This window comes from Hemitrygon akajei, chromosome 1 (assembly GCF_048418815.1).
Source record: "Hemitrygon akajei chromosome 1, sHemAka1.3, whole genome shotgun sequence".
In the NCBI taxonomy this organism is placed as follows: domain Eukaryota; kingdom Metazoa; phylum Chordata; class Chondrichthyes; order Myliobatiformes; family Dasyatidae; genus Hemitrygon; species Hemitrygon akajei.
In genome coordinates this window covers 31,388,326-31,415,175 of record NC_133124.1, presented here as the reverse complement: position 1 = coordinate 31,415,175, position 26,850 = coordinate 31,388,326, and the positions used below count along the sequence as shown (strand labels likewise).

The window sequence follows — 26,850 nt, the reverse complement described above, 5'->3', positions numbered from 1 at the left end:
AATAACTCATCTTCTTCTACCTTAGGCCACAAACTTATCAATCACTCCACTGTGGACCACCTCTGGAGGTCCAAGACACCAACTTCTACAAAGAAGGATCTGTATGCTTCACGACTGCTGGACTAAGTGTGTAAATATAGGAAAAATAAATGTGCTAGGTTTTCTAAAATTGACTCCTTCTACCTTAGGCCACGAACTTATCAGTCACCCATCGTATAAAGATATACATAAAATAAACCTGTTGCATTGCCAACCTACTAGAAAACTGAGATTTTGTTCATGATAGAAGTCTCATGTTGTAGTGCAGCACAAAGTTACATACTAATACAATATGGCTACTGTTTTTAAAGACAGTTTATTACGTCAATCCTACAGGGGTACCAGATAGAAATTCAGCTGAAGTTTGTATCAACATCATAACAGAAAAATGTGTATATTTGGGGCTGCAATTGTTCATTTTTCTTGAAAAACGGAGGAAGCTGAAAACCATCTGCACACCAATATGGAACATAATGAGATAGGAGAAAACAAATAATTCATGTCATGTACAAGAAGCTAAAGAAACCCCATTACCTTTACTTTATGCTTGAAAAAAAATACATCTCCATTAAATGAAAAGATTTTGGTGTGAGCTATCAGACATAAATGCAACACCATTTTAAAGTCACTTATTAATTCTGCAAGTAGTTAAATACAGAAGTTTAACACCTCACATTGGATTATAAGTTACATTTTTATTCTCTAACAATCTAAGAAGTTTGCAGCCATCAGCAATTCCAGTGCAATCTCTGGGGCAATTGGAAATTCAGGAATCTCTGTAGAACTGTTGGTGTAGCGAACCTTGTAGGTAAAATACATGCATACTTTTGATAGCACATGGGATGGAATCTCACGAAAATTTACTTCATTTGTTTCATTTTCAGCAAACTGACCTGAAAAATTAAAAAAAAATCAAAATAGTGTGTTAAATTAATTCTCAACAGCTTAGTAGTGTGGATATTCTTTATTTTTCAAAAAAAAACTATAAAGACTTGTTAATTTCGAAACCCGTATAAATTTCAGTTATACCAACAAATTAAGAAGGATGCACGTTTCTACTGTTGTCAAATACATCATTAAAACAAGCTAGCAATAAAATAAAAATCTGCCTTCCCACACTGTTGCTTTGGCAGCAACCTGTTCTGTGCTTTGTCCTTCTTATGGAGGTGGGAGTGTGAACAACCCTAAAGGGAACCCCAAGACTGAAAGGTAAGTTAACTTGGTTATCCTTTCAGACAGCTATAATTGAGAACTCTGCCAGAATACCTGCCTCGCAACTTCACCATAATGCTGCTTTAACCACTCCCTGACTTTCATCTGTATTCTGACAGTAAAGGGGTACTTTCATTCTACAGCAAAACCTCAATATTTAATTTTAGTGGTAGAGATTTATAAATGATAAGTTACAATCCAAATACTAAATTGAAGTTTAACCTAGGCTTTAAAACCCATACTTTAAATTTTGTTTAACTTTGCAAAATTGCATTGTAAAATCATTGCATTTCAGCAAAAATAAATTTATCTGGAATCCCCATCTTACAATTTTTTTTCCTTTAAATTTGTTAGTTTCATTGCTGAAAGATTACCCTTAAGAAAAATTTTGTCCTGAAAATATTTCTGTAAAGCTCAGTGTTTACAACTATAGCAGAAATTGCTCAAATGTTGTGATATTCTTGGAACCTGTCTTATGAATAAAGGTAGTTTATTTAATAACACTGGGGAATTATATAGTCTTCTATTCCACAGGAGGGAATAAGGAGTAACTGAAAAGAAAGTGGCTGAAGGGATTGCGCCTCCCAAATATATAAGATCCAGCTACGATCCAGATCCAGATCATTAACTTACCAGGGCCACTCAACATAGCCTTAATAGTGCCAGATGTCAATGCATGTTCTCTTTTCACAATAAATTCATGACCATCAGATGAAATTAACTTCACATACATAGCATCTGGGCCTTCGCAGCCTCCATAAGTTCTCTCTTCACCATCTGTAAGATGTTAAAATAATATCAGCTTAAAGATTCCACGGTTCATTTAATTAAATCAATTTAAATCCACTAAAATTCAGATTTGAAATGTTTAAAACTGTAAGAATGAATCCACTAGTATTGTTTTCCTAATTTCTATTTTGTGAGACAGAGGCTACTACAAAGCAGATACAACTGAGTCATAAAACACTACAGCTCAAAAACAGGCCCTAAGGCCCATCTAGTCTGTGCCAAACTATTTATCTGCTGGATCATAGCCCTCCATTCCACTCCCATTCACGTGCCTATCCAAATTTCTCTTAAATGTTAAAAATTAACCCGCATCCACCACTCCCACTGGTGGCTTGTTCCAATCTCATCACCCTCATTTTCCTTTTAAACATTTCACTTTTTACCTTTAACCCATGACCTCTAGTTCCAGTATCCCCCAATCTCTGTGGAAAAAGCCAGTTTATATTTACCCTATCTATCAGAATTTTGTCAAATCTCTGTCAAATTTCCTCTCATTATTCTACGCTCCAGGGAAATTGACATCTTTCTTGCAGGTAAGTACCAAAACTACCTCACAAGCGTCTTATACACTTCAACATAACAACCCAACTCCTATACTCAGTACTTTGATTTATGAAAGCCAATATCCCAAAAGCTTTCTTTATAACCCTATCTACTGGTGATACCACTTTCAAGAACCTATGGATGTGTCCCCATATCTCTCTGTTCTACTGTACTCCTCAGTGTTCTACCTTTCACCATGTAAGACCTGCCCTGGTTTGTCCTCCCAAATGCAACACATCACATTTGTTTGCATTAAATTCCATCTGCCATTTTTCAGTCCATTTTCCCAGCTGGTCCATATCCCACTGCAAGCTTTGATAGCCTTCCTCACTGTCTACTACACCCCCAGTCTTGGTGTCATCTACAAATTTATCGATCCAGTCTACCACACCATCATTTAGATCACTGATATTGATGACAAACAACAATGGACCCAGTACTGATCCCTAGTCACACCACTAGTCACAGTCCTCCAGTCAGAGAGGTAACCATCTACTACTGTTCTCTGGCTTCTCCCACAAAGCCAATGTCCAATCTAATTTACTACCTCATCTTGAATGCCAAGCGACTGAACTTTCTTGAACAACCACCCATTGGGACTCTGTCGAAGGCCTTGCTAAAGTCTATGTAGATGACATCCACTGCCTTGCCTTTATCAGCTTTCCTGGTCACTGCCTTGAAAAACTATAAAAGATTAGTCAGACATGACCTTGCATGCACAAGGCCTTATTGACTATCGCTAATCAGTCCCTGTCTATCCAAGTACTTATATATCCAGTCGTTTAGAATATCTTTCAATAATTTACCCTCCACTAATGTCAGGATTACTGGTCTGGTCTATAAGTTCCTGACTTATTGTTAAAGCCTTTCTTAAACAATAGAACAACCATAACTATCCTCCACTCCTTCTGCAATTTTAAAACACAAGGGCAAGCAGCAAATGTTTGAAAACTCAAACACTCATTGCCTGAGAGCAATAAAAAACAAAAAAAAAGTCAAAAATTGATCGAGGAAGTATTAAAGAAATCTGGCAATCAACCTATTGGGGAATGTGAGCAATAGAATTTAGGTTATCATATAGCACTTTTGCTCTTACCATCTGGCATTCTATTTGTCATTCAAATCAGCACAAAACATTCAACAAGATCAAAACTGTGTAATATTAAACAAAATATAAAGTTTATTTTGCAGGATACTACCTTTGCTTAGACCACTATATGGTTTTATTGCACATTGATTCACCTTGTACACCCAGAAAATGCTGATACAAAAATAAATAGAACACCAGGAAAATACTTGCCCATTTCCCTCAGAGATGTGCTACCAATTTTTCAAAAGCAAACTTTCTGATGGGGTCCTAAAAGGAGGAAAAACAAAATGGTAAGTTTCCTGTAAACTGTTGAGTTGTTTCTATGGAATTGTGAACCTTCAATTTATATACAAGTGCAATTACTGTAATGAAAGGTGTGAATTCATTTTTAGCCAACACATTTAGCAAGTAGAACTTGTAACTTTGGAAATTTTTCATTCCAGAGGGTCAAAAATTGATTGGCTTAAAAGCAAGTTGGGTGAATGATTGAAGGCACAGTTTAAGTCATACCGAAATGCACAGCCTCTATGTAAACAAAAATGTTTTTTACCTGGCTTCCCAGCCTCTTTGAACGTTAACTGTTGCCTTTATCCAACTCACACATCACACCCGATGGTGTTAGCTGAAACAGTCCCATTTTCCTGAAAGCTCAAACTTACAATTCCCATCCTATCATGTAAATCCTTTTACGGGTTCAAACTTTCCTATTTCTGACATTTTCCAGATCTACCACTCTGTCTAACGTCCTGCATCATGTTCTGAATTTTTGTCTTCAGTTTCCAATGCATCTCTCTTCTCCTTCCATTCCAACAGCCAGAATTGTACAAATTGCTTTATTGGTTGATTCAGATTTTCAAATTCATGCAATTCCTTAAAATGTACATTTCTGGCTTTATTTGTAACCGTGTCTAGCCAAAGAAGTTGCCAGCTACTTCTTTGCCTATTTCCAAGGTCTCTTTAGATAAATTCTCAGTCATATTTTGGATTTTTTTAAAAATGAAGGAGAGGTAAGTAGTTTAAAGAGATCCATCAAATTTTGGTGCTGGATAAAAGAGGTACAAATATCATTCTTAAGGACTGCAAGGATCTAAAGGATTAGAGGTGGAAAGGAGCGTGTTTTTTTTACAAAGTTGAAGAAGAAAATTATAATCTAAATAATCGAAACGCTGCAGATACTGAACATATGGAGTGATAACAGAAAATGCTAGAACATTCAGCAAGCTGTGTCTGTATCATATTGGTGGAATGAGAAACACAGTCAACATCCCTGGTCAATAACCTATCATTTTCTATCATGGGAATTTTAATATTAATACCCTGGGAGAATCTTTCTGGAATAATGAGCTGAGGTGGGTTGAATCTTCCAGTCATTTAGTTATCCAGTTGTACAAAATTTGAAGCATCTAATCAAACAGAACTACTGTGCACCCTATCCTCGTTATATGCGTCCTCAGACAATGCGGATCCACAGTTATGCGAGGAACCTATTTCTACCAACTTCACCTTATACGAGTCCAAAACTCACAGTTATGTGAAGAGCACTGCTTTCCTGGCAATACAAGTTATGTGCACACGCCTCACAGTCTCACTCCCGCCAGTCTCACATTGGTTTTGGCAACGTGTGGATGCGCGATCTTGCACTCTTAAACTTTTGTTGTTTTTACCTAGGTGCAGTGATTTTGTGCTTGAAATATTTAACTATGCCTCCTGTCAAGTGCTGGGCCATCAGCCAAGCGACAGAGTCAGGTGAAGGTAACACAGCTCTGGGATGTTACTTCGGCCTGGGTGAGTCCACGATCAGAAACAAAGAAAAATGCAGAGAAAATAAAAAGTGCAGTGATTGATTCACCACAAGTGTCTTCAAAGATTGTTACCAAAGTGCGTAACTCGATTATGACAAAAATGGAGAAAATGTTGAGTTTGTACATGAGCATGAAACAAAGAAAAAAACACTTAGTTCCGATCATCTTCGTGTGAAAGCTTTGGAAACTTATGGTCGCCTTTGTTCAGAGGCGTCAAGTGATATTGTTAGCTTTAATGCAAGTAGGGGATGGTTTTCAAAGTTTGTTAATCGTCACAGGCTTCACAACTTAGATGTGCGTGGTGAGCAAGGTAGTGCTGACCATGAAGCTGCTGAACGCTACCCTGTGCAGTTGCGGGCTATGATAGCTGAGTTAGGCATCACACCAAAGCAGGTGTTTAATGCAGACAGACAGACATACTTTATTGATCCCGAGGGAAATTGGGTTTTGTTACAGTCACACCAACCAAGAATAGTGTAGAGATATAGCAATATAAAACCATAAATAATAAAATAATAATAATAATGCAGACGAGACCGGTCTTTTTTGGAAGCGTATGCCTAAACGCACTTACATAAGTAAGGATGAAAAAAACTGCGTTAGGTTTCAAGGCAGCAAAGGATAGCTTGACTTTGCTTATGTGTTCCAATGCCGAAGGAGACTGTAAGATGAAGTCTCTCGTAGTTTACCATTCACTAAACTCTTGTGCTCTTAAGGGTTTGAGTACTGTACACCCTAGTATGTTAACTTTTTATGATTTATTATGTTGAATATTACCTTAAATTGATGAAATATAATACAAATGTTGCCTTGTGGTACTGCTTTTGTGTTGTATTGGTATGAAAATTTGAATAAATTACTGGTAAAACATGTTTAGGAAGCCCTCCAGAACGCATCCCTATTTTCTCCATTTAAATAATTATTCACATTATGCGTCGACTGTGAGGAACGTATCCCCCACATATAACGAGGATAGGGTGTATTTGAGGAGGCTCCAATGGCTGAACAAATCAGATTTTAGAACCCAATGTTGAGCAAGCTGATTCCAGACTAGATCGGAGAATCTGTCAAATTAGTTTTGTATGTCTATCACATACAAAGTAACATAAGTAATAACTGCATATCCATTCCTACATCTTTTTATGTAATCCTATTTATGGAGTGATACCAGTTATTATCGTTGACATGTGTTGTGAAATTTTTAATTTAGCAGCAACAGTTCAATGCAATATATGATCTAGAAAGAAATTAATTACAGTATATTGAAAAGATACAATATATTGATAAGATTGAAAATAGTGCAAAAACAGAAACAATATATATTTAAAAAAGTGAGGCACTGTTCATAGGTTCAATGCCCATTTAAGAATCGGGTGGCAGAGGGGAAGAAGCAGTTTCTGAATCGCCAAGTGTGTGCCGCCAGGCTTCTGTACCTTTTTCTTGATGGTAACAATGAAGAGGGTAATGGATGTCTACTTGAAGATGTCTTGGATACTACGGAGGCTAGTACCCAAGATGGAGCGGACTAATTTTACGACTTTCTGTAGCTACTTTCAGTCCTGTGCAATAGTCACCTCTCATACCAGACAGTAATGCAGCCTGTCAGAATGCTCTGCAGGGTAATCTATAGATGTTTTCAAGTGTTTTAGTTGACAAATCAAATCTTTTCAAACTGCTAATTAAATATAGCCACTGTCTTTCCTTCTTGAAAGCTGCATTGAAAGCTGGGACCAGGTTAGAGATGCTCAGATGTCTTGACACCCAAGAACTTGAAATTGCTCACCCTCTACACTTCTGATCCCTCAATGAGGATTGGATTGTGTTCCCTCGTCTTACCCTTCCTGAAGTTCACAATCAGCTCTTTAGTCTTACTGACATTGAGTGCAAGATTGTTGCTGTGACACCACTCAACTAGCTGGTATATCTCGCTCCTGTATGCCTTCTCATCTTCATCTGAAATTCTACCAACAATAGCTGTATCATCAGCAAATTTATAGATGGTATTTGAACTATACCTAGCCACACAGTCTTGGGTATAAAGAGAGTAGAGCAGTGGGCTAAACACACACCTCTGAGGTGCACCAGTATCGATAGTCAGCTAGGAGGAGATATCGCCAATCCGCACAGATTGAGGTCTTCTGGTTAGGAAGTCGAGGATCCAATGGTACAGGGAGGTACAGAGACCCAGGTTCTATAACTTAAAATCAGGATTGTGGGAATGATGGTGTTAAATGCTCTGTTATATTCAATGGACACCATCTTGACATAGGTTGTATTGTCCAGGTGATCCAAGGCCGTGTGAAGAGCTATTGAGATCGTGTCTGCCATAGATGTATTGTAGCGATAGGCAAATTTCAGTGGGTCCAGGTCCTTGCTGAGGCAGGAGTTAATTCTAGCCATGACCAACCTCTCAAAGCATTTCATCACTGTAGATGTGAGAGCTACGGGGCGATAGTCATTAAGGCAGCTCACACCACTCTTCTTAGGCACTGGTATAATTGTTGCCTTTTTGAAGCAAGTGGGAACTTCTGCCTGTAGCAGTGAGAGGTTGAAAATGCTCTTGAATACTCCAGCACAAGCTTTCAGAGCCTTACCAGGTACTCCATCGGGGCCTGCCGCCTTGCAAGAGCTCACCCGCCTTAAAGACAGGCCAGCATTGGCCTCTGAGACAGAGATCATAGGGTCATCAGGTGTAGCAGGGATCTTCACAGTTGTAGTTATATTCTCCCTTTCAAAGTGGGCATAAAAGGCATTGAGCTTCTCAGGTAGTGAAGCATCGCTGCCATTCATGCTACTGGGTTTCACTTTGTAGGAAGTAATGCCCTACAAACCCTGCTGGAGTTGACTTGCATCCAATGTTGCCTCCAGCCTTGTTCGGAATTGTTTCTTTGCTCTTGAGATAGTCCTCCACAAGTCATATCTGGTTTTCTTGTACAGACCTGCATCACCAGACTTAAATGCCACAAACCTAATCCTCAGTTGACGACATACCTCCTAGTTCATCCATGGGTTTTGGTTTGGGAATGCAGAGCACGTTTTCATAGGCACACTCTCAGCCACACAATGAAGTCAGTAACATCTGTGGCATATTTATCCAGATTTGAAGATAATCCCTGAACACAATCCAGTCCACCGATTCAAAGCAGTCCTGTAAGTGTTCCTGTGCTTCCCTTGTCTATACCTTCATGGTCCTCACAACTGGTTCTGCAGTCTTCAGTCTCTGCCTATACTCAGGGAGTAGAAGTACAGCCAGGTGATCAGATTTTGTGAAGTGAGGGTGTGGAATAGCACGGTAAGTATTCTTGATGGTGGTGTAACAGTGGTCCAGTGTGTTGTTTCCTTGGGTACTACAAGTGATTTGTTAATGGTAATTATTTAGTGATTTTTTTTCAGGCTGGCCTAGTTAAAATCCCCCAAAATAATGGTGAAGGCACCAGGGTGCGTTGTTTTGTGCATGTTGATCATCTAGAGCCTGTTTAACATTGGCCTGAGGTGGAATGTGCTCCACTACCAAAATGATTGCTGAAATCTCTCGCAGCAGGTAAAATGGACAGCACTTAATTGTGAGACATTCCAGGTCTGGTGAGCAGAATTGTGCACCAAGAGGAGTTGATCATGAGGTATACATCACCACCTCTGCTTTTGAGAGACTCAACCGTCCTATCCTGATGGTGTATAATTAACCTGTCGATCTGAATCACTGAATCCGGTATGGAAGGGTCGATCTGGTATGGAAGGGTTAACCAGGATTCTGTGAAACAAAGGACGCACATAGCCCAGCACTCTAGCTCTGAGATCTTCGATTTTTTTTACTAGAAACCGTATATTTGCCAGCAAGATAGTCAATGTTAGGAGTCTAAAACTGTCTCAAATGGTAATTATCAGAATCAGAATTATTTTGTACAGACAATCTAACATGGATGACAATTTTTACTGCTGAGAAACTTCAAAGATACATTATAATTGCCCTTCATATTAGTCTCTGCTCAAATACAAAACATAAACTGTTACCTAAAAGAAATTTTGATTGAGAGCCTGTATATACCATTGCTTAAAATGTTTGATTAGTAATTGTTAGACATTTTTAAAAATTTCAAGTCCAATTCAAAATCCAAATACTGACCAACCTATCTAGGTTGTTTAAAATAGTGCAAACAAATTACAACAGCAGCTCCATTTCCAATTATTTTGTTTCAAATGGAGCCTTACACAGCCTTATATTTTTATTTTGATGAAGGATCTGATGGTGAGTTCTTCCAGAATTTTGTGTGTTTTGCTCTGGATTTGTAGAGTCCATCTGCATAATCTCTTGTGTTTCTATTGTTATCTTCAGGCAGATGGGGCTCGTCAGCTGAGGTTGGCAGCTCATCTGGGAGAAGAAAAACTCTGATCTCAAACGTCTGCTGCCTTCGCTTATGGGGCAGGCTTTGGGAGTAAACCCTGAGGAAAAATCTAGAGCTGGAGTCCCTAGGAAAATACTCAGTTGTTTTCAATGATGACTGGTAACTTCTGTGACACTGCTGGTGCCAAACTGTATCGGTCTCTGCCGTTCCTTTGGATTCATCAGCTGCCAGGAGAGGTGGAGCCTGCTGCATGGGCAATAGCTCGCTCTCCATATCGTATTGCACTGGCCTGCATGTCACATAAACAACTGGCACGCAATATCTATGGTTAACCCCGACCTATGGAGGACTCAGTATATTTTTAATCCCTTACTTAAAAGAAAAAAAAGTTAGTGATAGAGAACTGCATGGTAACCTTAAAATCACCACAGATCCTGACAGATACTTATTGACTATTGGCTCCACTCAACCCTACCAAGAATTTCTTCAGCTTCCATTTGATCTAGCTCACTGGCTGGACCAAAGCTTTACCTGGAGTATTACCAGCATTGCTCAGCTTTCTGGCAGCTGTTACATTCCATTTCCTACTGTTCCAGCAGTTACTGCTCCCTGCTGTCCCTCCATTTACACCTCTTCCAGAAGGATTAATTACCATTAACAAGCCTTCAGTGCCCTCTCCTCATCCATACCAGTCTGTACCATTACACCAAGAGGTACAAAAAAGCTGGATGAACTCAGCAGGTCGGGCAGCATCTGTTGAAAGGAGCAGTCAATGTTTTTTTTACCCGAAACGTTGACTACTCCTTTCAATGGATGCTGCCCGACCTGCTGAGTTCATCCAGCTTTTTTGTACGTCTTGATTTGACCACAGCATCTGCAGTGCACTTTGTGTTTTTTATTGTATTGTTACATCTCTAGCCACTCAACACACAAAATGCTGGAGGAACTCAGCAAGCCAGGCATCATCTATGGAAATGAGTGAATAGTTGACATTTTGGCCTGAAACGTTGATGGTTTTCTATTTTCCATAGATGCTGCCTGGCCTGCTGAGTTCCTCTGGCATTTTATGTATGTTGAGTGGATTTCCATCATCTGCAGATTTCTCAACTCTAACCACTCGATCTATTTATTTATTCCTAATTCCAGCCTATACACCAGTGATAAGTAAGGCAAAACCAATTACCGTAGATTCCGGATTTTAAGCCGCTACTTTTTTCCCACATTTTGAACAGCTTTGAACACTGCGGCCTTTAATACGGAGCGGCTAATACAGGAATTTTTTTCATGCCGCCAAAAACATTTTGCCTCGTAACAGTAGACCAATAAAATTGATGAGTAGTTCACAGAGGTCCAATGAAATTGTACGATAAATCAAGCGCACTTTCACAATTAAATTATTGTAAATCAGTCATTTGTACTCACCCTCATCAACATGGAAAACACTCGAAGAAAAGCATTGTGCTGCCTTTATGGCAGTTATTTAGTTTATAATATTTTCGCTTAGTAATTCATTTGTTAGTATTTTCTAGTTAAAGTTAGAAGTGTTTTAACTATATTTGTTTTCTGTACTACATCGCGGGATGCTATGACGTCACACCCGGTTTCGCCGCGTCTTGTGGGAAAAATGCCGTTTGCGATAAACGGGACGGCGGGGGGCGAGCGGCGGAGCGAAAACGCTGCTTTTAAGTTAAAGGCGATCAATAACTTTTCCTGGTAGGCTGCAGTATATATATTTTTTACCAGTCGTTAGGAGATATTGGAATGTTGTTCAGTAAAAAAGTATACGCAACGTATATTTAAAAGTAGCCGCGTTACAGGCACGGTTCGAAAAAAAGCATTTGCAATATGTATTTGTTTATGTTACCATATGGATTTAATTAAAAGTTAAAAATCCTCACGTGTAATATCTTTCTGTGTAAATATCTCATATTACAACGTGGGACACCTGCGGCCGAAAATCCGGTGCGGCCTGTACAAGTAAAAAATTGATTTTCTTTCTAAAATTAGAGCCAGCGGCTTTTAATCAGGTGCGCTCTGTAGTCCGGAATCTACGGTATCAAATTAGTGACAGTATGGCCTGAGGGAGCCGTCTCATGACTTCAGGACTGCTTCAAGTTCACAGAGTAGAACCTGCTGGCCTGCCAAGCAAAGCACGATTTAGGAACTGACAGAGGAGAGATATCCAACCTGGGGGTCCTCAGTTAATGGTAGGGATTCATGGCATAAAAAAGGTTGGGAATCCATGACTTAGAGGGAATATACCACTGTGCGCATGCACTATATAAACTACTGTGTAGACAAAGTCGCCAGCAATAAAAACATCAGTGTATTCCCGAATCAGAAGCTATGGCTGAACAATGGAGTCCGGAACCTACTCAGGGTTGGGTCCAGGTAAAACTTTAAAGGAGGCATTAAACCACCAAATACAGACACAAACAACAGACAGGGATACACTCCAGTAATGCTAAAAATAAAACCTGATGCGTGTAGAAAGGCATCGGGTCCATCACTGACTATAAAGGAAAGATCTCCTGCCCTGCAGTGATGGCACAAGCAGCTGAGGAGCTAAACAACTTCCTTGCTCAGTTTGACAGGGGCAACAGAGAACCAGTGATGAAGGCTTTGTCTCCGGAGGAGTACACACATTGCTGACACTGTGCACACCAGGTGAGACACATTTCTGCAGTGTCAAGACATGCAGAGCTGCTGGACCTGATGGCTTACCCAGGGTAAGTCCTCATCACTACCTCAGGGACTGTGCTGACCAGCTAGTAGAGGTTTTTACTGAAATCTATCAGACTCTCCCCGTCCCTTGCATGCTTCAAAACAGCAATCATCATACCAATCCCAAAGCAGTCAGCGGTAGCATGCCTGAACAACCACAGACTGGTTGCACTTATCCTGATAGCCGCCAAGACCCTAGAGAGACTAGTTATATTGCACATTAAGAATACCATCCCTGCTACTCTGGACCAGCACCAGTTTGCCTAAAAGACAAACAGGTCAACCGAGGAGGGCATCTCCATATCGTACTGGAACACTTGGAGCATAAGGACACATACACCAGAATGCTTTTTATTGACTACAGTTCTGCCTTCAACACTATACTTCCCAACTAGTTGACTATTACACTACACAATCTGTCAATATGCCAATTTGAAACTGGATTCTAGACTTTCTCAACTACTGCACCCAAACAATCAGACTAGTCAAGTACACATCAACTTCTCGGTCCCCGACCACCGGTGCACTGCAGGGATGTGTACTGAGCCCACCCCCTTACATTCTTTTCACCCTTGACTGTGCCCCTGCCTATGCCACTAACTCCATCATCAGATTTACAGAAACACTACAGTGATTGGATTAATTACAAATAACAAAACAACATGTATAGGGAGGTGAAACAGATTTCAGACAGAAATTTTCTGAATTGTGCAAAAACCATAATCTTTCACTCAACTTTTAAAAAAATGAAGAAATTATTATTGACTTCAGGAAATCAGAAAGTATGAACAGGCTCCACTACTCAAACAGTGGAAATAGTCTCCAACTTTAAGTTAGACCACAAGACATAGGAGCAGAATTAGGCCATCTGGCCCATTGAATCTGCTCCGCCATTCAATCATGACTGATCCTTTTTTTTCACCTCCTCAACCCCAATTTCTATGATTGTCTTAGCATTTTCTGTTCAAGTAGTTGACAGTCACATCAGATACGATAGACTTGACCCTTCCGTACATTGGAAAGATGGCATGTACGCACTATGTGCTGTCTTTCCTACACTGGGATCCCCTGCTTGGGCGATCCATGGGAGACCCATCTCTTACACTGCCACTACCTCGGAAGAAGCGCCAGAGGCGAGGGAGAAGGGCCAACGTCTTGGTGAGACTGAGACAGTGTGCAAATTAACTGCCACTCCCTAGCATATTCCTGGCTAACATTCAGTCCCTGGGTAACAAGCTTTGTGAACTGAGAGCCAGAATCTCCTATCAGCAGGAAACAAAGGAGTGCAACATTCTGTGCTTTGTGGAGACCTGGCTGACGGAGGAGATACCGGATCATGCCATCCAGACATCTGGGTTCTCCCTGTTCCAGGCAGACAGATTGAGAAACTCACTGGGAAGAGTAAAGGAGGAGTGGTATACTTCATGGTCAACAATGCTTAGTGCAACCCCCAGACTGGCTGCATCACTGCCTGGTATGGGAATTGTACCTCCCTTAATCGCAGGAGTCTGCGGAGAGTGGTGCGGTCAGCCCAGCGCATCTGGAGTTGTGAACTTCACTTGATTCAAGATATTTACAAGGACAGGTGTATAAAAAGAGCCCATAGGATCACTGGGGACCCTAGCCATCCCAACCATGATCTATTCTAGCTGCTACCATCTGGGAAGCGGTACCACAGCATAAAAGCCAGGACCAACAGGCTCTGGGACAGCTTCTTCCACCAGGCCATCAGACTGATGAACTCACGCTGATTTGAGTGTACTCTATGTTACATTAACTGTTCTATTTATTATAAATTACTATGATTGCACATTGTGCATTTAGATGGAGATGTAAAGATTTCTACTCTTCATGTATGTGAAGGATGTAAGAAATAAAGTTAATTCAATTCAAGTTCACCACCCTTTGGCTAAAGACATTTCTCCACATCTCTGTTTTGAAAGGGCGCCACTCTTTCTTGAGGCTGTGCCCTCTTGTCTTAGACTCTCCTACCATGGGAAACATCCTTTCCACATCTACTTTGTCTCGACCTTTCAACATTTGAAAGATTTCAATTAGATACCCCCTCATCCTTCTGAATTCCAGCGAGTACAGACCCAGAGCCATCAAATATTCCTCATAAAATAAAATAACCCTATCATTCCTGGAATCATCGTTCTGAACCTCCTCTGAACCCTCTCCAATGTCAGCACATCTTTTCTAAGACGAGGGGTTCAAAACTGTTCATGATACTCAAGGTGAGGCCTCACCATTGTCTCAGCATCACATCACTGCTCTTGTATTTTAAACCTATTGAAATGAATGTTAACATGGCATTTGCCCTCCTCACCACCAACTCAACCTGCAAGTTAACCTTTAGGGTGTTCTGCACAAGGACTTGAGTCCCTTTACATCTCAGATTTTGGAGTTTCACCCTGTTGACCATGTGCATGACCATGGATTTTCCAACATTGTACTTCATTTGCCACTTTCTTGCCCATTCTCCTGATCTGTCTAAGTCCTTCTGTATCCTACCTGTTTCTTCAACACTACCTGCCCCTTCACCTATCTTCATATCATCTGCAAACTTGGCAGCAAAGCTATCTATTCCATCATCTAAATCATTTATATGCAGCATAAAAAGAAGTGGTCCCAATACTGACCCCTGCAGACACCACTAGTCACTGGCAGCTAACCAGAAAAGGATCCTTTTATTTCCACTCACTACCTCCTACCAATCAGCCAATGCTCTAACCGTGTTAGTAACTTTTCTGCAATACCATGGGCTCTTAACTTGGTAAGCAGCCTCAGGTGTGGCACCTTGTGAAAGGCCTTCTGAAAGTACATCTACTGTATACAACATCCACTGTATCCCCTTTATCTATCCTACTTATAATGTCCTCAAGGAATTCCAACAGGTTTGTCAGGCAGGATTTTCCCTGAAGGAAACCATGCTGACTTTGTACTATCTTGTCCTGTGTCACCAAGTACTCCATCATCTCATCCTTAACAATTCACTCTAACATCTTCCCAACCACTGAGGTCAGGCTAACTGGTCTATAATTTCCTTTCTGCTGTCTTACTCCTTTCTTAAAGAGTGGAGTGACATTTGCAATTATCCATTCCTCTGGCACCATGCCAGAGTCCAATGATTTTTGAAAGCTCATTTCTAAAGCCACCACAATCTCTAACGCTACCTCTTTCTGAACCCTAGAGTGCAGTTCCTCTGATTCAGGTGACTTATGTACCTTTAGATCTTTCAGCTTTTTAAGTACCTTGTCCCTTGTAATAGTAACTGCACCCACTTCACACACTACAATATCAGGTATACTGCCAATGTATTCCACAGTGAAGACTGATGCAAAATACTCATTTAGTTCATCAGCAATCTCCTTATCCCCATTATTATTTCTTCTGCCTCATTTTCTAGTGGTCCTATATCTACTCTCATTTCTCTTTTATTTTTAACATGAAAAAAAACCTTTTACTATACACTTTGATATTATTTGCTAGCTTGCTTTCATATTTCATCTTTCCCCTTCTAATGATTTTTTTTAGATGCTCTCCATAGGTTTTTAAAAACTTTCCAATTCTCTATCTTCCCACTAATTTTTGCTTTGTTGTAAGCCCTTTCTTTTGCCTTTACAATAGCTTTGACTTCCCTTGTCAGCCACGGTTGCACTATTTTACCATTTAAGTATGTCTTCATTTTTGGAATACATATGTCCTGTACCTTCCTCATCTTTCCCAGAAATGCATGCCATTGCTGTGCTGCTGTCATCCCATCCAGCAGCTCCTTCCAATTTATTTTGGCCAACTCCTCTCTCATACCATTGTAATTTCCCATACTCCATTGAAATACTGCTAAAGTTCTTGGGACTGAACATTACAGTGGAGCTCTCTTGAACCACCAACACCTCTTTGATAGCAGGGAAGATTCGGCAGTGCCTATATACTCCTTGGAGTTTGAAGAGAGCAAGTCTGCCCCAAAGCTGCTGGTAAGCTCTTAATGATGTGTAACTGAGAGCACACTAAACTACTTACTACATGACAGTATGGTACACAAGTTGCAACAAGATCGACCAAAAAGCACTTTGACGAGTGATTAGGACTGCACAGATCATCATTGGGACACGACTACCAGATATGAAAACCATCTACCAATCATAATGTCTACGGTGGGCTCGCAAAATCGTGATGGGACTCATCTCACTCCAGTAATCACCTGTTCAATCCCCTACCATCTGGCAGGAGATGCAGAAACATCTTTGTATCGACATCCAAAGTGAAAGATAAACAGCTTTCCCCCCAGGGTTGTCATGCAACTGAATAATGCCTCCACCCACCCATAGACCATAGGTGCTATGGATAATCTATAAGTGCAATCCATGATTTTATGAGTACATAATTTTCTACACTATTGTTTAATTATTGTATATGATGGGGCAGCCACTATTTCTTAAGTTTAGAGTTGCTTGTTTTTAAATTTAGTTGTAACTTAGATATCACTCTAAATAACTTGGGACATTATTCTAAATTTAGTCACTGTGTTTTTAGTAATACAATTGAGTACCGCTGCAGTCTCGTTGGACACAGTAATGACAATAAAGCTCTAACATTCTCTCCAGCCCTTCTTTGCAAATTTAAATTTAACCATTTCTCAATTCTGAATGTAGGTCATTGACCTGATTTACTCGTTTCTCTCTTTATGAATACTATATCAAATCTGCTGAGTACTTCCAACATTTCGTTTTAATTTCTGACCTTTTTGTGAACTATTGACCTGCTATCTCCAGCATTATACATGCAAGTCCACGTTGGGACTTCATCATTGGTTAATTTTTCATTGTTACATTTCTTGTTTGGCCTAATTTGTAGAATTTTATTTTCTCCAAGACATATTGTTCAAGATTCACACAGGAGAGTTCATACTGAATTTAACAATGATGTTCCACCAATCTTAATGCCCATTCAAACTGAAAGCTTTGCATTTAATGAAATGAACATAACTTTGTGACTTGGCATCTTAGATCACGCTCTATTTACTAGCCAGTGCTCTGTTTCTTGTGACTGCATTGATTAATTAAAATAAAGTTTCCATTCAGCTTAGAACCGCTGGTCTTCACTACAGTCGACAGGGTAATACCAAAAGAACAAATTGAAACCTCTTACTCATGTCAACACGACCAAGGAGCTGATTACTGACATCAGAAGGGAACCAGAGGTCTATGGATTTATTGAGCATACCCACAAGACAACGAATCTCAGTGTTGTACATGGTGACATACGTGTACTTTGATAATAAATTTACCTTGAACTTTAAAATGGCTAGCCAATAAAATAACAAGCCTGTAGTTGCTGGAGTTAAGATGAATGGAGGGGGATCTCATTGTAACTTATCAATTATTGAAAGACCAAGATAGAGTGGACATGGAGAGGAAGTTTCCTATAGTGAGGGGGGTCTAAGAACAGAGGGCACAGCCTCAGAAGAGAAAAATACACCTTTAGAGCAGAGATGGGGAGGAAGTTCTTAACCCAGAGGGTGGTGAATCTGTGGAATTCATTGCCACAGATATCTGAGAAGGCCAAGTGATTGGATTTATTTTAAGTGGAGGCTGATAGGTCTTGATTAGTAAGGACATCAAAGGTTACAGGGATAGAGGGATGAAAAAAAATCAGCCATGATAGAATAGCACAGCAGACTCGTTGGGCTACATGGCTTAATTCTCCTCCTATGACTTATTGTCAATGTTTTCTTCAGACAGCGTGAGCTTCTATAGAAATTGGAAAAGAAAGAATCTGGATAATGGAGATATAAAAAGAATTAACATAGAACAAAGAATACAGAACTGTACAGACTCTTTAGGTCTACAATGTTGTACTGACCCTTTAACTTACTCCAAGATCCCTCACACATTGCCCCAATCTTTTTTTTATCCATGTGCCTAATAGTCCCTTCAATGTCCCTAATCAATCTGGCTCTACCATTAACCTTGCAAGCACATTCCACACACCTACAACTCTGTAAAAAACCTGCATCTGACAGCCTCCTATATTTTCCTCCCAACACCTTAAAGTTATGCTTCCTTGTATTAGCCATCTCTGCCCTGGGAAAAAGTCTCTTATCATCTTGTACACCTCTCCAACTTTCACAATTTATTGTAAAAAAAATGGAAATTCTTGCAAAGAATGGATCCATAGTTAGTGATTAGTTTTTTGTGTGTGATGTGGGAACTCTGGAAGACTTCAATTCTCCATGATAACTACATCCGTACGAAGTGCTTGAATTGGAGTTACAACTCAATGACCTTCGGCTCACGTGGAAGAATGAGTAAGTGTTATATAGGAGCTGCAGGGAGGGAATGAATGACCTCTGAGTTTCAGGAGACAAATAGCGGGTGACTATCAGGAGAGAGAAAGGGAATAGGCAGCCAATGCCAAGTACCCCTGCTGTTCTCTTCAATAATAAGTATACTGCTCTGGATACTGTTGAGGGGAGGGGGTGGGTGGGGGGAAGACCTCCTTCCAGGGGAAAACTGCAGTAACTATGTCGCTGGCAAAGTTCTGTGGCTCAGAAGGCAAGAGGAGAGAAGAGGAGTGCAGTTATAATAGGAGATTCCATAGTTAGAGGAGCAGACTGGAGACTGAGGATGTGGAGAAGAAATCGGGATGGTATTTTGCCTCCCAGGCACCAGGGTTAGTGATGTCCCAGATCAGGTCCACAACATTCTAAAGGGCGAGGGTGATCAGCCAGGAATCGTGGTACATATTGGTACCAATGACATAGGTAAGAAAAGAGATGAGGTCTTGAAGCTAGAATATAGAGTGTTAGGTAGAAGATCATGGATGGGAGCTCAACATCCAAGGATGCACATGGTATCAAAAGGACAAGCAGCTTGGCAGAGGAGATGGGGTAGCTCTGTTGGTAAAAAAAAAATGCAATCTAATCTTTAGAAAGAGGTGACATAGGATTAGAAGATGTGGGATACAAATTACAATGGGAGATAGAAAATGCACGTAAAAAGGGCAATTGTTACAATAGCGATGGGGGATTTCAATATGCAGGTAGACTGGGAAAATCAGGTTGGTGCTAGATCCCAATAGAGGGAATTTGAAGAATGCTTACGAGATAGCTTTTCAGAGTAGCTTCTCACTCCTCAAGCGGAGTGGCAATTCTGGACTGGATTATTAGTAAGAAGGTGTTTGGTAAGTTGAAAAGTCTGAAGGCAGACAAGTCCCCTGGACCAGATGTACTATACCCCAAAGTTAAGAGGTTTTAGGGAGCAATTTGGAAGGCACAGGATAGATAACTCCCAAAGAAATAGTGGTATTCTAATTTACGCATTATTTGCCTCAAAGTCTTTTCTATATTTCTAGAAGGACTTTTAACTCCTTCTTCATCTGATCCTTCCGAGAGATTTGACTCTCCCTCCGATTCGCTATCACTTTCAGTTGCAGTGGTAGCTGGGCTTTGTAGTTCTTGTTGCTCCCGTTTGCGCATGCTCCATCCTTCGCGTTTGCGCAGCTCACGATGGTCTTTTCCTTTGGAAGTGGCCAATGTTGCCACAGTCTCCTGTTCCGTATCGCCGGTGATATAATATACCTGAGACCGCGGTTCCTCGGTAGACGTGGGCCTTGTTCTTGTTCCAACTTGCGTAGTCTTCCCGGTATTAGTTTTCTTCATCTTCCTTCCTTGAGGCATAGCTTGACACAGTCCGGAGTCGTTTATAAGTAACTTTTAGAAAGTATTGACTAACTTTTCTTCATTTAAACATTAATTTATTAACTTTTTATGGGAGAGCTGGGTCCCTGCGTCTCGATCCTACGTCATCACGTGATGTCCCCCAGAAATAGTGGCATTCTAAAGGGAAAATGAAACAACCTTGGCTGACAAGGAAAGTCAAAGACAGCAAAAAATAGTGAGAAGTTAGAGGATTGGGAAGCTTTCAAAAATCAACAAAAGGTAACTTAAAATGACACAAGGAGAGCAAAAATGAAATACAGTAAGCTAGCCAATAATATACATGAGGGTACCAAAATGATGATAAAGAGTAAAGGACAGGTGAGAATGGATATCGGACTACTGGAAAATGACACTGGAGAGGTAGTGGTGGTGAGGTGGGGGGAGGACAAAGAACAAAGAAATGGTGGACAAACTTAAAAAGGATTTTGCATCAGACTTCATTGTGGAATACACTAGCAGTATACCAGAAATTCAAGAGTGTCAGGGTAGAAGTGAATGTAGTTGCTATTACTAAGGAGAAGATGCTTGGGAAGGTGGAAAGATCTGAAGGTAGATAAATTATCTGGCCAGATGGATGACACCCCAAGGTTCTAAAAGTGGTAGCTGAAGAGATCATGGAGGTATTAGTGATGATCTTTCAAGAATCACTGGATTCTGGAATGGTTTCAGAGGACTGAAAAATTGCAAATGTCACTCCACTCTATAAGAAGGGAAGAAGGCAGAAGAAAAGAAATAGGTGAGTTCTTCAGTAGCTTCAGTGAAGCTGGAGTCCATTATTAAGGATGAGGTTTTGGGGTACTTAAAAAGGCCGAAGTCAGCATGACTTCCTCAAGGGAAAATCTTGTCTTAGACAATTCTGTTGGAATTCTTTGTTGAAATTACAAGCAGGGCAGACAAAAGAGAATCAGTGGATGTCATGTACTTCGATTTTCATAAGACCTTTGACAAGGTGCCACACATGAGGCTGCTTAACAAAATAAAAGACCATGGTATTACAGGAAATATACCAGCACAAACAGAAGATTGGTTTACAGGCAGGAGGCAAAGAATGGGAATAAAGGGGGTCTTTTCTGGTTGGCTGCCAGTGACTAGTAGTGTTCCACAGGGTCAGTGTTGGGACCGATTCTTTTCTTGTTATATCAATGATTTGGATGACGAAATTGATGGCTTTGTGGCCAATTTTGCAGACAATATGAAGATAGATGGAGGGGCTGGTAGTGTTGAAGAAGCAGGGAGTCTAGGACCAGAGGGCACAGCTCAGATTTGAGGGGTGTCCATTTAGAACAGAGATGAGGAGGAATTTCTTTAGCTAGAGGGTAGTGAATCTGTGGAAATCATTGCCACAGGTGCCTGTGGAGGCCACGTCATTAAGTGTATTTGAAATAACACACACAAAATGCTGGAGGAACTCAGCAAGCCACGCAGCATCTACGGAAAAAAGTACAGCTGACGTTTCAGGCTGAAATGTTGACTGTAATGTCTTCCATAAATACTGCCTGGCCTGCTGAGTTCCTCCAGTATTTTGTGTGTGTGGCTTGGATTTCCAGCATCTGCAGATTTTCTTTTGTTTGTTTGTAAGTACATTTAAAGCGGAGGCTGATAGTTTCTTGATTGACCATAAGAGATAGGAGCAGAATTAGGCCTTTCAGCCCATTGAGACTGCTCCACCATCCAATTATGGCTGATTCTTTTTTACCCTTCCTCAACTCCATTCCCTGGCCTTCTCTCATTAACCTTTGACGTTGCGTCCAATCAAGAACCTATCAATCTCTGCCTTAAATACACCTACCTGGCCTCCACAGCTGCCCATGGTAACAAATTCCACGAATTCACCACACTCTGCCTAAAGAAACTCCTCTGCACCTCTGTTTTAAATGGACACCCCTCTATCCTGAGGCTCTGTCCCCATGTCCTAGATTCCCCACCATGGGAAACATCCTTTCCTCATCTACTCTGTCTAGGTCTTTCAACATTCAAAAGGTTTCAATGAGATCCCCTCCCCCCCTCTAAATTCCAGCGCGTACAGACCCACAGCCCTCAAATGTTCCTTGTATGATAACCCTTTCATCCCCAGAATCATCCTTGTGAACTGCCTCTGGACCCTCGCCAATGCCGGCACATTGCTTCTGAGATGAGGAGCCCAAAACTGTTTACAATACTCAAGGTGAGGCCTCACCAGTGCCTTATAAAGCCTCGGCATCAAGACATCTTGAAATTAATGCTAACATCGCATTTGTCTTCCTCACCACCGACTCTACCTGCAAGTTAACCTTTAAGGTGTTCTGCACAAGGACTCCCAAGTCCCTTTGCATCTCAGATTTTTGGATTTTTCTCCCCGTTAAGTAAATAGTCTGCACATTTATTTCTACTACCAAAGTGCATGACCATGCATTTATGGTCAAAGCTTAAGGGAAAAAGGGAGGAAGCTAGAAATTTGGATTGAGAGGGATAATAAGTCAGCCACGATGGAATGGCAGAGCAGACTTGATGGGTTGATTGGCCTAATTCTGCTTCTATATCTTATAGTCTTGTGAGTTATCAGAGAAATTAAGCAAACACTTTAAGCTGTTTTTCATAAAAGACATAATAAATTAACCAGAGATACTTGGGAACCAAGGGTTTTGCAAAAATTGGGAACTGAAGGAAATTAGTCATGGTTCAGGAAAATAGCACGACAAAAGTTGCTGAGACCAAAAACCAATTAATCCTAAAGACACTGTATGCCAATAAAAACAAACATGATGACCGACAGCCAGAATTTTGAAAGATTTGACTGTAGAATTAGTGGATGCTTTGGGTGTCATTTTTCAGACTTCTACAGATTCTGAGATGGTTCCTGGAGATTAGAGAGTAGCAAATGTGGTCGTTATTTGAGAAAGGAGGAAGAAAGAAAATAGGAAACGATCAATCTGTTAGTTTGTCAGTAGGAGGGAATCGCTGGAATCCACGACTGCAGAACACTTACAAAACAGGATTGCACAGAGTCAGGATGGATTTATAAAAGGGATATTGTGTTTGATTGAATTCTTTGAAAATAATACTGGTAAAGTAGGTAAGGGGGAAGCAGTGGACGTATTGTTCTTAGATGTGCTAAAATGGCTGTTGTGACGCATTTAGTGCGGTAGTGTGGTGGGTAATGCTTGCCAATCTCACTTTCAGCTTCCACCACTGGCCAGCAGTCTCGCGGAAAGGAGAGCTGAATGAGTCAGCCTCTCTCTGCTGGTACATAACCTCTCCAACAGTAAGCCTCATGTACACACAGAAAATGAACTCTTTTTGGACTCAGGCTGAAATACAGAGGATAGGGAGGAGGTTTTTCCCCTCCACACACAGCAGGCCCACCAGTGTGTGGCCACACCCTGGTGCTCATGAACCAGATCCCCAGCTATGGGTAAATAGCCCCATTGTCTTTTTGGGCAGCCTTGGGACAGACGAAGGCTATGGAAGTAAACCCAGACGGCAAATCCGGAGTGAAGCCCCTAAGGTGCTAGACATAATTGAACGTCCTTCCTGCAGCGAAGCTGGTGACAAACATATTACTTCATAAACTTTCCTTTGGACTACACGGGTGAGGCCGAGGAGGATCTTGACGACTGGGCATCTCAGGATCTCCGTACCTTCCATCCAGGCTTGTGATGTTGATCATCATCACCCATTGTCCTTCGAGTCAGACAGATACCAACCAACCATTATTTCTAGATTAAGATGTTTTCCACAAAGTTGGAAGGTTCTTCTTTAAATACTGCCTGATCTGGTTGAGTATTCTTAAACAGAATTTTTTGCTTTTATTTTATTTTAAATCATGCAGGTTACTGGATGATGCAATTGAAACCCCAAAAATGACTGTACAATCACAGTGTATCACACAAGATCCTTCCTTCATTTTACAGTCTTTCAATTATTGTAATTGTGATTAACTTGCTAAGGTAACTACAAAGATAACATTTAGCTCATTGAATTTGCAAAGTGAAATAACAATGCAATGGAATACTGACTAAAGTGGAATACTATCTAACACCACATGACAGATCTATGCTGTTTGCACAATTCAAGAACATCTTATTGTTTTCTTTTCGCTTCTGAATAGTTTTCCAAATAAGTCAATGCAAAAAACTGTGCTTTGAATCAAGGATCCCAATATTGTTATAAATGACCTTCTTCAATGTCTCACTAATGCTCTACCTGAACAGTTACTTGCTCACACAAATCTACATCACAAAGCAACCCATCAATTTACAAGTATGAAAATTTCTGCTGACATCCCTCCCTCTTTACCATATCAGCTGTGTGAAAAATGCGAACAGGCATTGCTGCTTACAAACTGATATCCTCATTCTTTACAAAACAGCATTAAAATATATTTTACACAAAGCAGACTCTCTCACATATACACATCAAACCTCATTGTTAATAGAGTCATAGAAAAATACAGCACAGAAACAGGCCCTTTGCCCATCTAGTCTGTGCTAAACCATTTAAACTACCTACTCCCATTGTCCTGCATTGGGACCATAGCCCTCCGTACAACTACCATCGATGTACCTATCCAAACTTCTTAAATGTTGAAATCCAACTCGCATGTACCACTTGTGCTGGCTGCTCGTTCCACTCTCTCACAACCCTCTGAGTGAAGAAGTTTCCCCTAGTGTTCCCCTTAAACTTCTCAACTTTCACTCTTAATCCATGCCACATCATTGAGCAGTTTGGTCTCAAATGAGCCAGTACAATCTTAAATTATACTCCAGATGTAATTGTAACTCAATCATTCTCGCTGTGTGAGTATATAGTCTGAGGGCGAGGTCAGGACTAGGTTTACGTCACAATACAATTAAACACATGAATAGTTATTTGTATACATTAGACAATGCTGTCAATCCACAACCCAACATATTATTATTTTCAACCCAAACAGGCCTCCACTGCATCTTGAGTTTTTAAACCAGATTTCACAAAATCCATATTTTAAAAATATTGAAATAACATAGTTATTTGAGGAAAACAGAAAATCACTCTACTAGTTATTGCTGTGTTCGCAAACTAATCTGACCTAAATGTTGAATTGTTTTTTTCTGTGTGTATTCAATATTTTTTGACCAAGCATTCCAAAAAAATCTCAAAGAGACTGCAATACTTCACTCCCTCATGAAAAACAAACTTAAATCAAATGCTCCATTTCTTAAATGGTAACATGACAAAGTATATTTTTAATACATTAAACTAATAAAGAAAGTTTCAATTATGCCTATACAGATGCAGGGATATGACAACCCATAATATTGAAAGAAGGAAGCTAATTTTTCATTTCTGGGGCAACAGAAATGGAGCTTGAGCATTCAGTCCACAGACAAATTCAGTCCAAAGGAGTATGAGGTTGTTGCATTCCTGGTGTCACTAGGCAATGGAATAAGTGGGAGGAAATTATGGGACATGGAAGAACAATGGGATCGTGGAATATGTCTCCACAAACATTCAGCAGTAGCAGAACATATTGATCAGAATGGTTGATGCTCTGGGCCTGCACTCACTGGAGTTTAGAAGAATGAGGGGGAATTTCACTGAAGACCTGAGGGCACAGCCTCATAATACAAGGGCATCCATTTAGAACAGAGATGAAGATGAATTTCTTTAGCGGAGAAAGTGGTGAATCCGTGGAATTTATTGCCAGAGATGGCCAAGACATCGGGTATATTTAAAGTAAAGTTTGAAAGACTCTGGATTAGTAAGGGTGATAGAGATTATGGGCTCAAAGCAAGAAAATGGAGATGAGAAGGAAAATAAATCATCTGTGATTGAATGGCAGTAATACTTGACGGGATGAACATCCTCATGTGCTCCCATGTCTTATAGACTTTGATATGAACTTGAACAGTCATGGTACACAAGACTACGAACCAGAGGCTGAAATTAGGCAAAACAACTCTTTTGCGAACGGGACAAAAGACCTTCTATTCAGATTAGCCTTACATGATTCATATACCTTGCGTAGTACATTATGTGATATACCTTGAAAAATTAAAGAGCATCAACTCGGGTTAACACGCAGTAGCATCAGATTCCGTGTAATTTCAGGAACTTTACGATAATTAATGAGGTTTAATACTCGATCACAATTCACCTAAGGCCAAGACCGGTTGAAATCGCCCCCACCCAGCCGAAGGAAGAGGAAGAAGGAAATGCCGCGATCCCTTGCACCTTCGATAACTGGCTCGGGGTCCGGGACACAAGGGTCGGACTAGGGATGAACACCGGGGTGAGCCAGGCCACAGGCAGTGGGCCGAAGAACCAATCCCCGGGGCACCCAGTTATGGTCCCCGTTTCAGTCGACACCCGGTTGGTTTCCAGCACTAAGGAACACCGAGGCTCGGTTCTTTAAGGAGCCTGAACCGGAACGGCGTTAACATTTACCCCTCCCTCCCTCACCCTTCATTCCGACAGGAAGACCCGAACATTTACCGAGACACCGCGAAGACCCACGGGCCCCTCGTCTTCAAGATGCGGCCAGATTGTTGACCCGGAAGCGCAGAAACAAGTTCCGCCCGGTTACCAGCCAGCTGTGGTGGGGCTGTGCGGAAAGTGACGCGCAGA

General features: G+C 40.7%; 2 protein-coding genes across 2 annotated transcripts in view; one reads left to right on the top strand and one right to left on the bottom strand.

The window, feature by feature from the left end:
• Positions 1 to 336: 336 nt before the first annotated feature.
• On the bottom strand, positions 337 to 26,850 carry LOC140725213 (elongin-C). Its single transcript, XM_073040367.1, has 4 exons — positions 26,719 to 26,850; positions 3,884 to 3,940; positions 1,885 to 2,028; positions 337 to 932 (listed from the first exon to the last, which is right to left on the bottom strand). The coding sequence occupies exons 2-4, from the start codon at positions 3,885 to 3,887 to the stop codon at positions 742 to 744; spliced, it is 339 nt and encodes a 112-aa protein (XP_072896468.1). The 5' UTR covers positions 3,888 to 3,940; positions 26,719 to 26,850; the 3' UTR covers positions 337 to 741.
• Positions 19,191 to 26,850, top strand: part of tmem70 (transmembrane protein 70) — a 29,656-nt gene continuing 21,996 nt past the window's right edge. The window contains exons 1-3 of the mRNA XM_073065124.1: positions 19,191 to 19,308; positions 23,686 to 23,749; positions 26,701 to 26,838. Of these exons, the coding sequence (XP_072921225.1) occupies positions 19,191 to 19,308; positions 23,686 to 23,749; positions 26,701 to 26,838 (320 nt within the window). The remainder of the gene's footprint in view (positions 19,309 to 23,685; positions 23,750 to 26,700; positions 26,839 to 26,850) is intronic.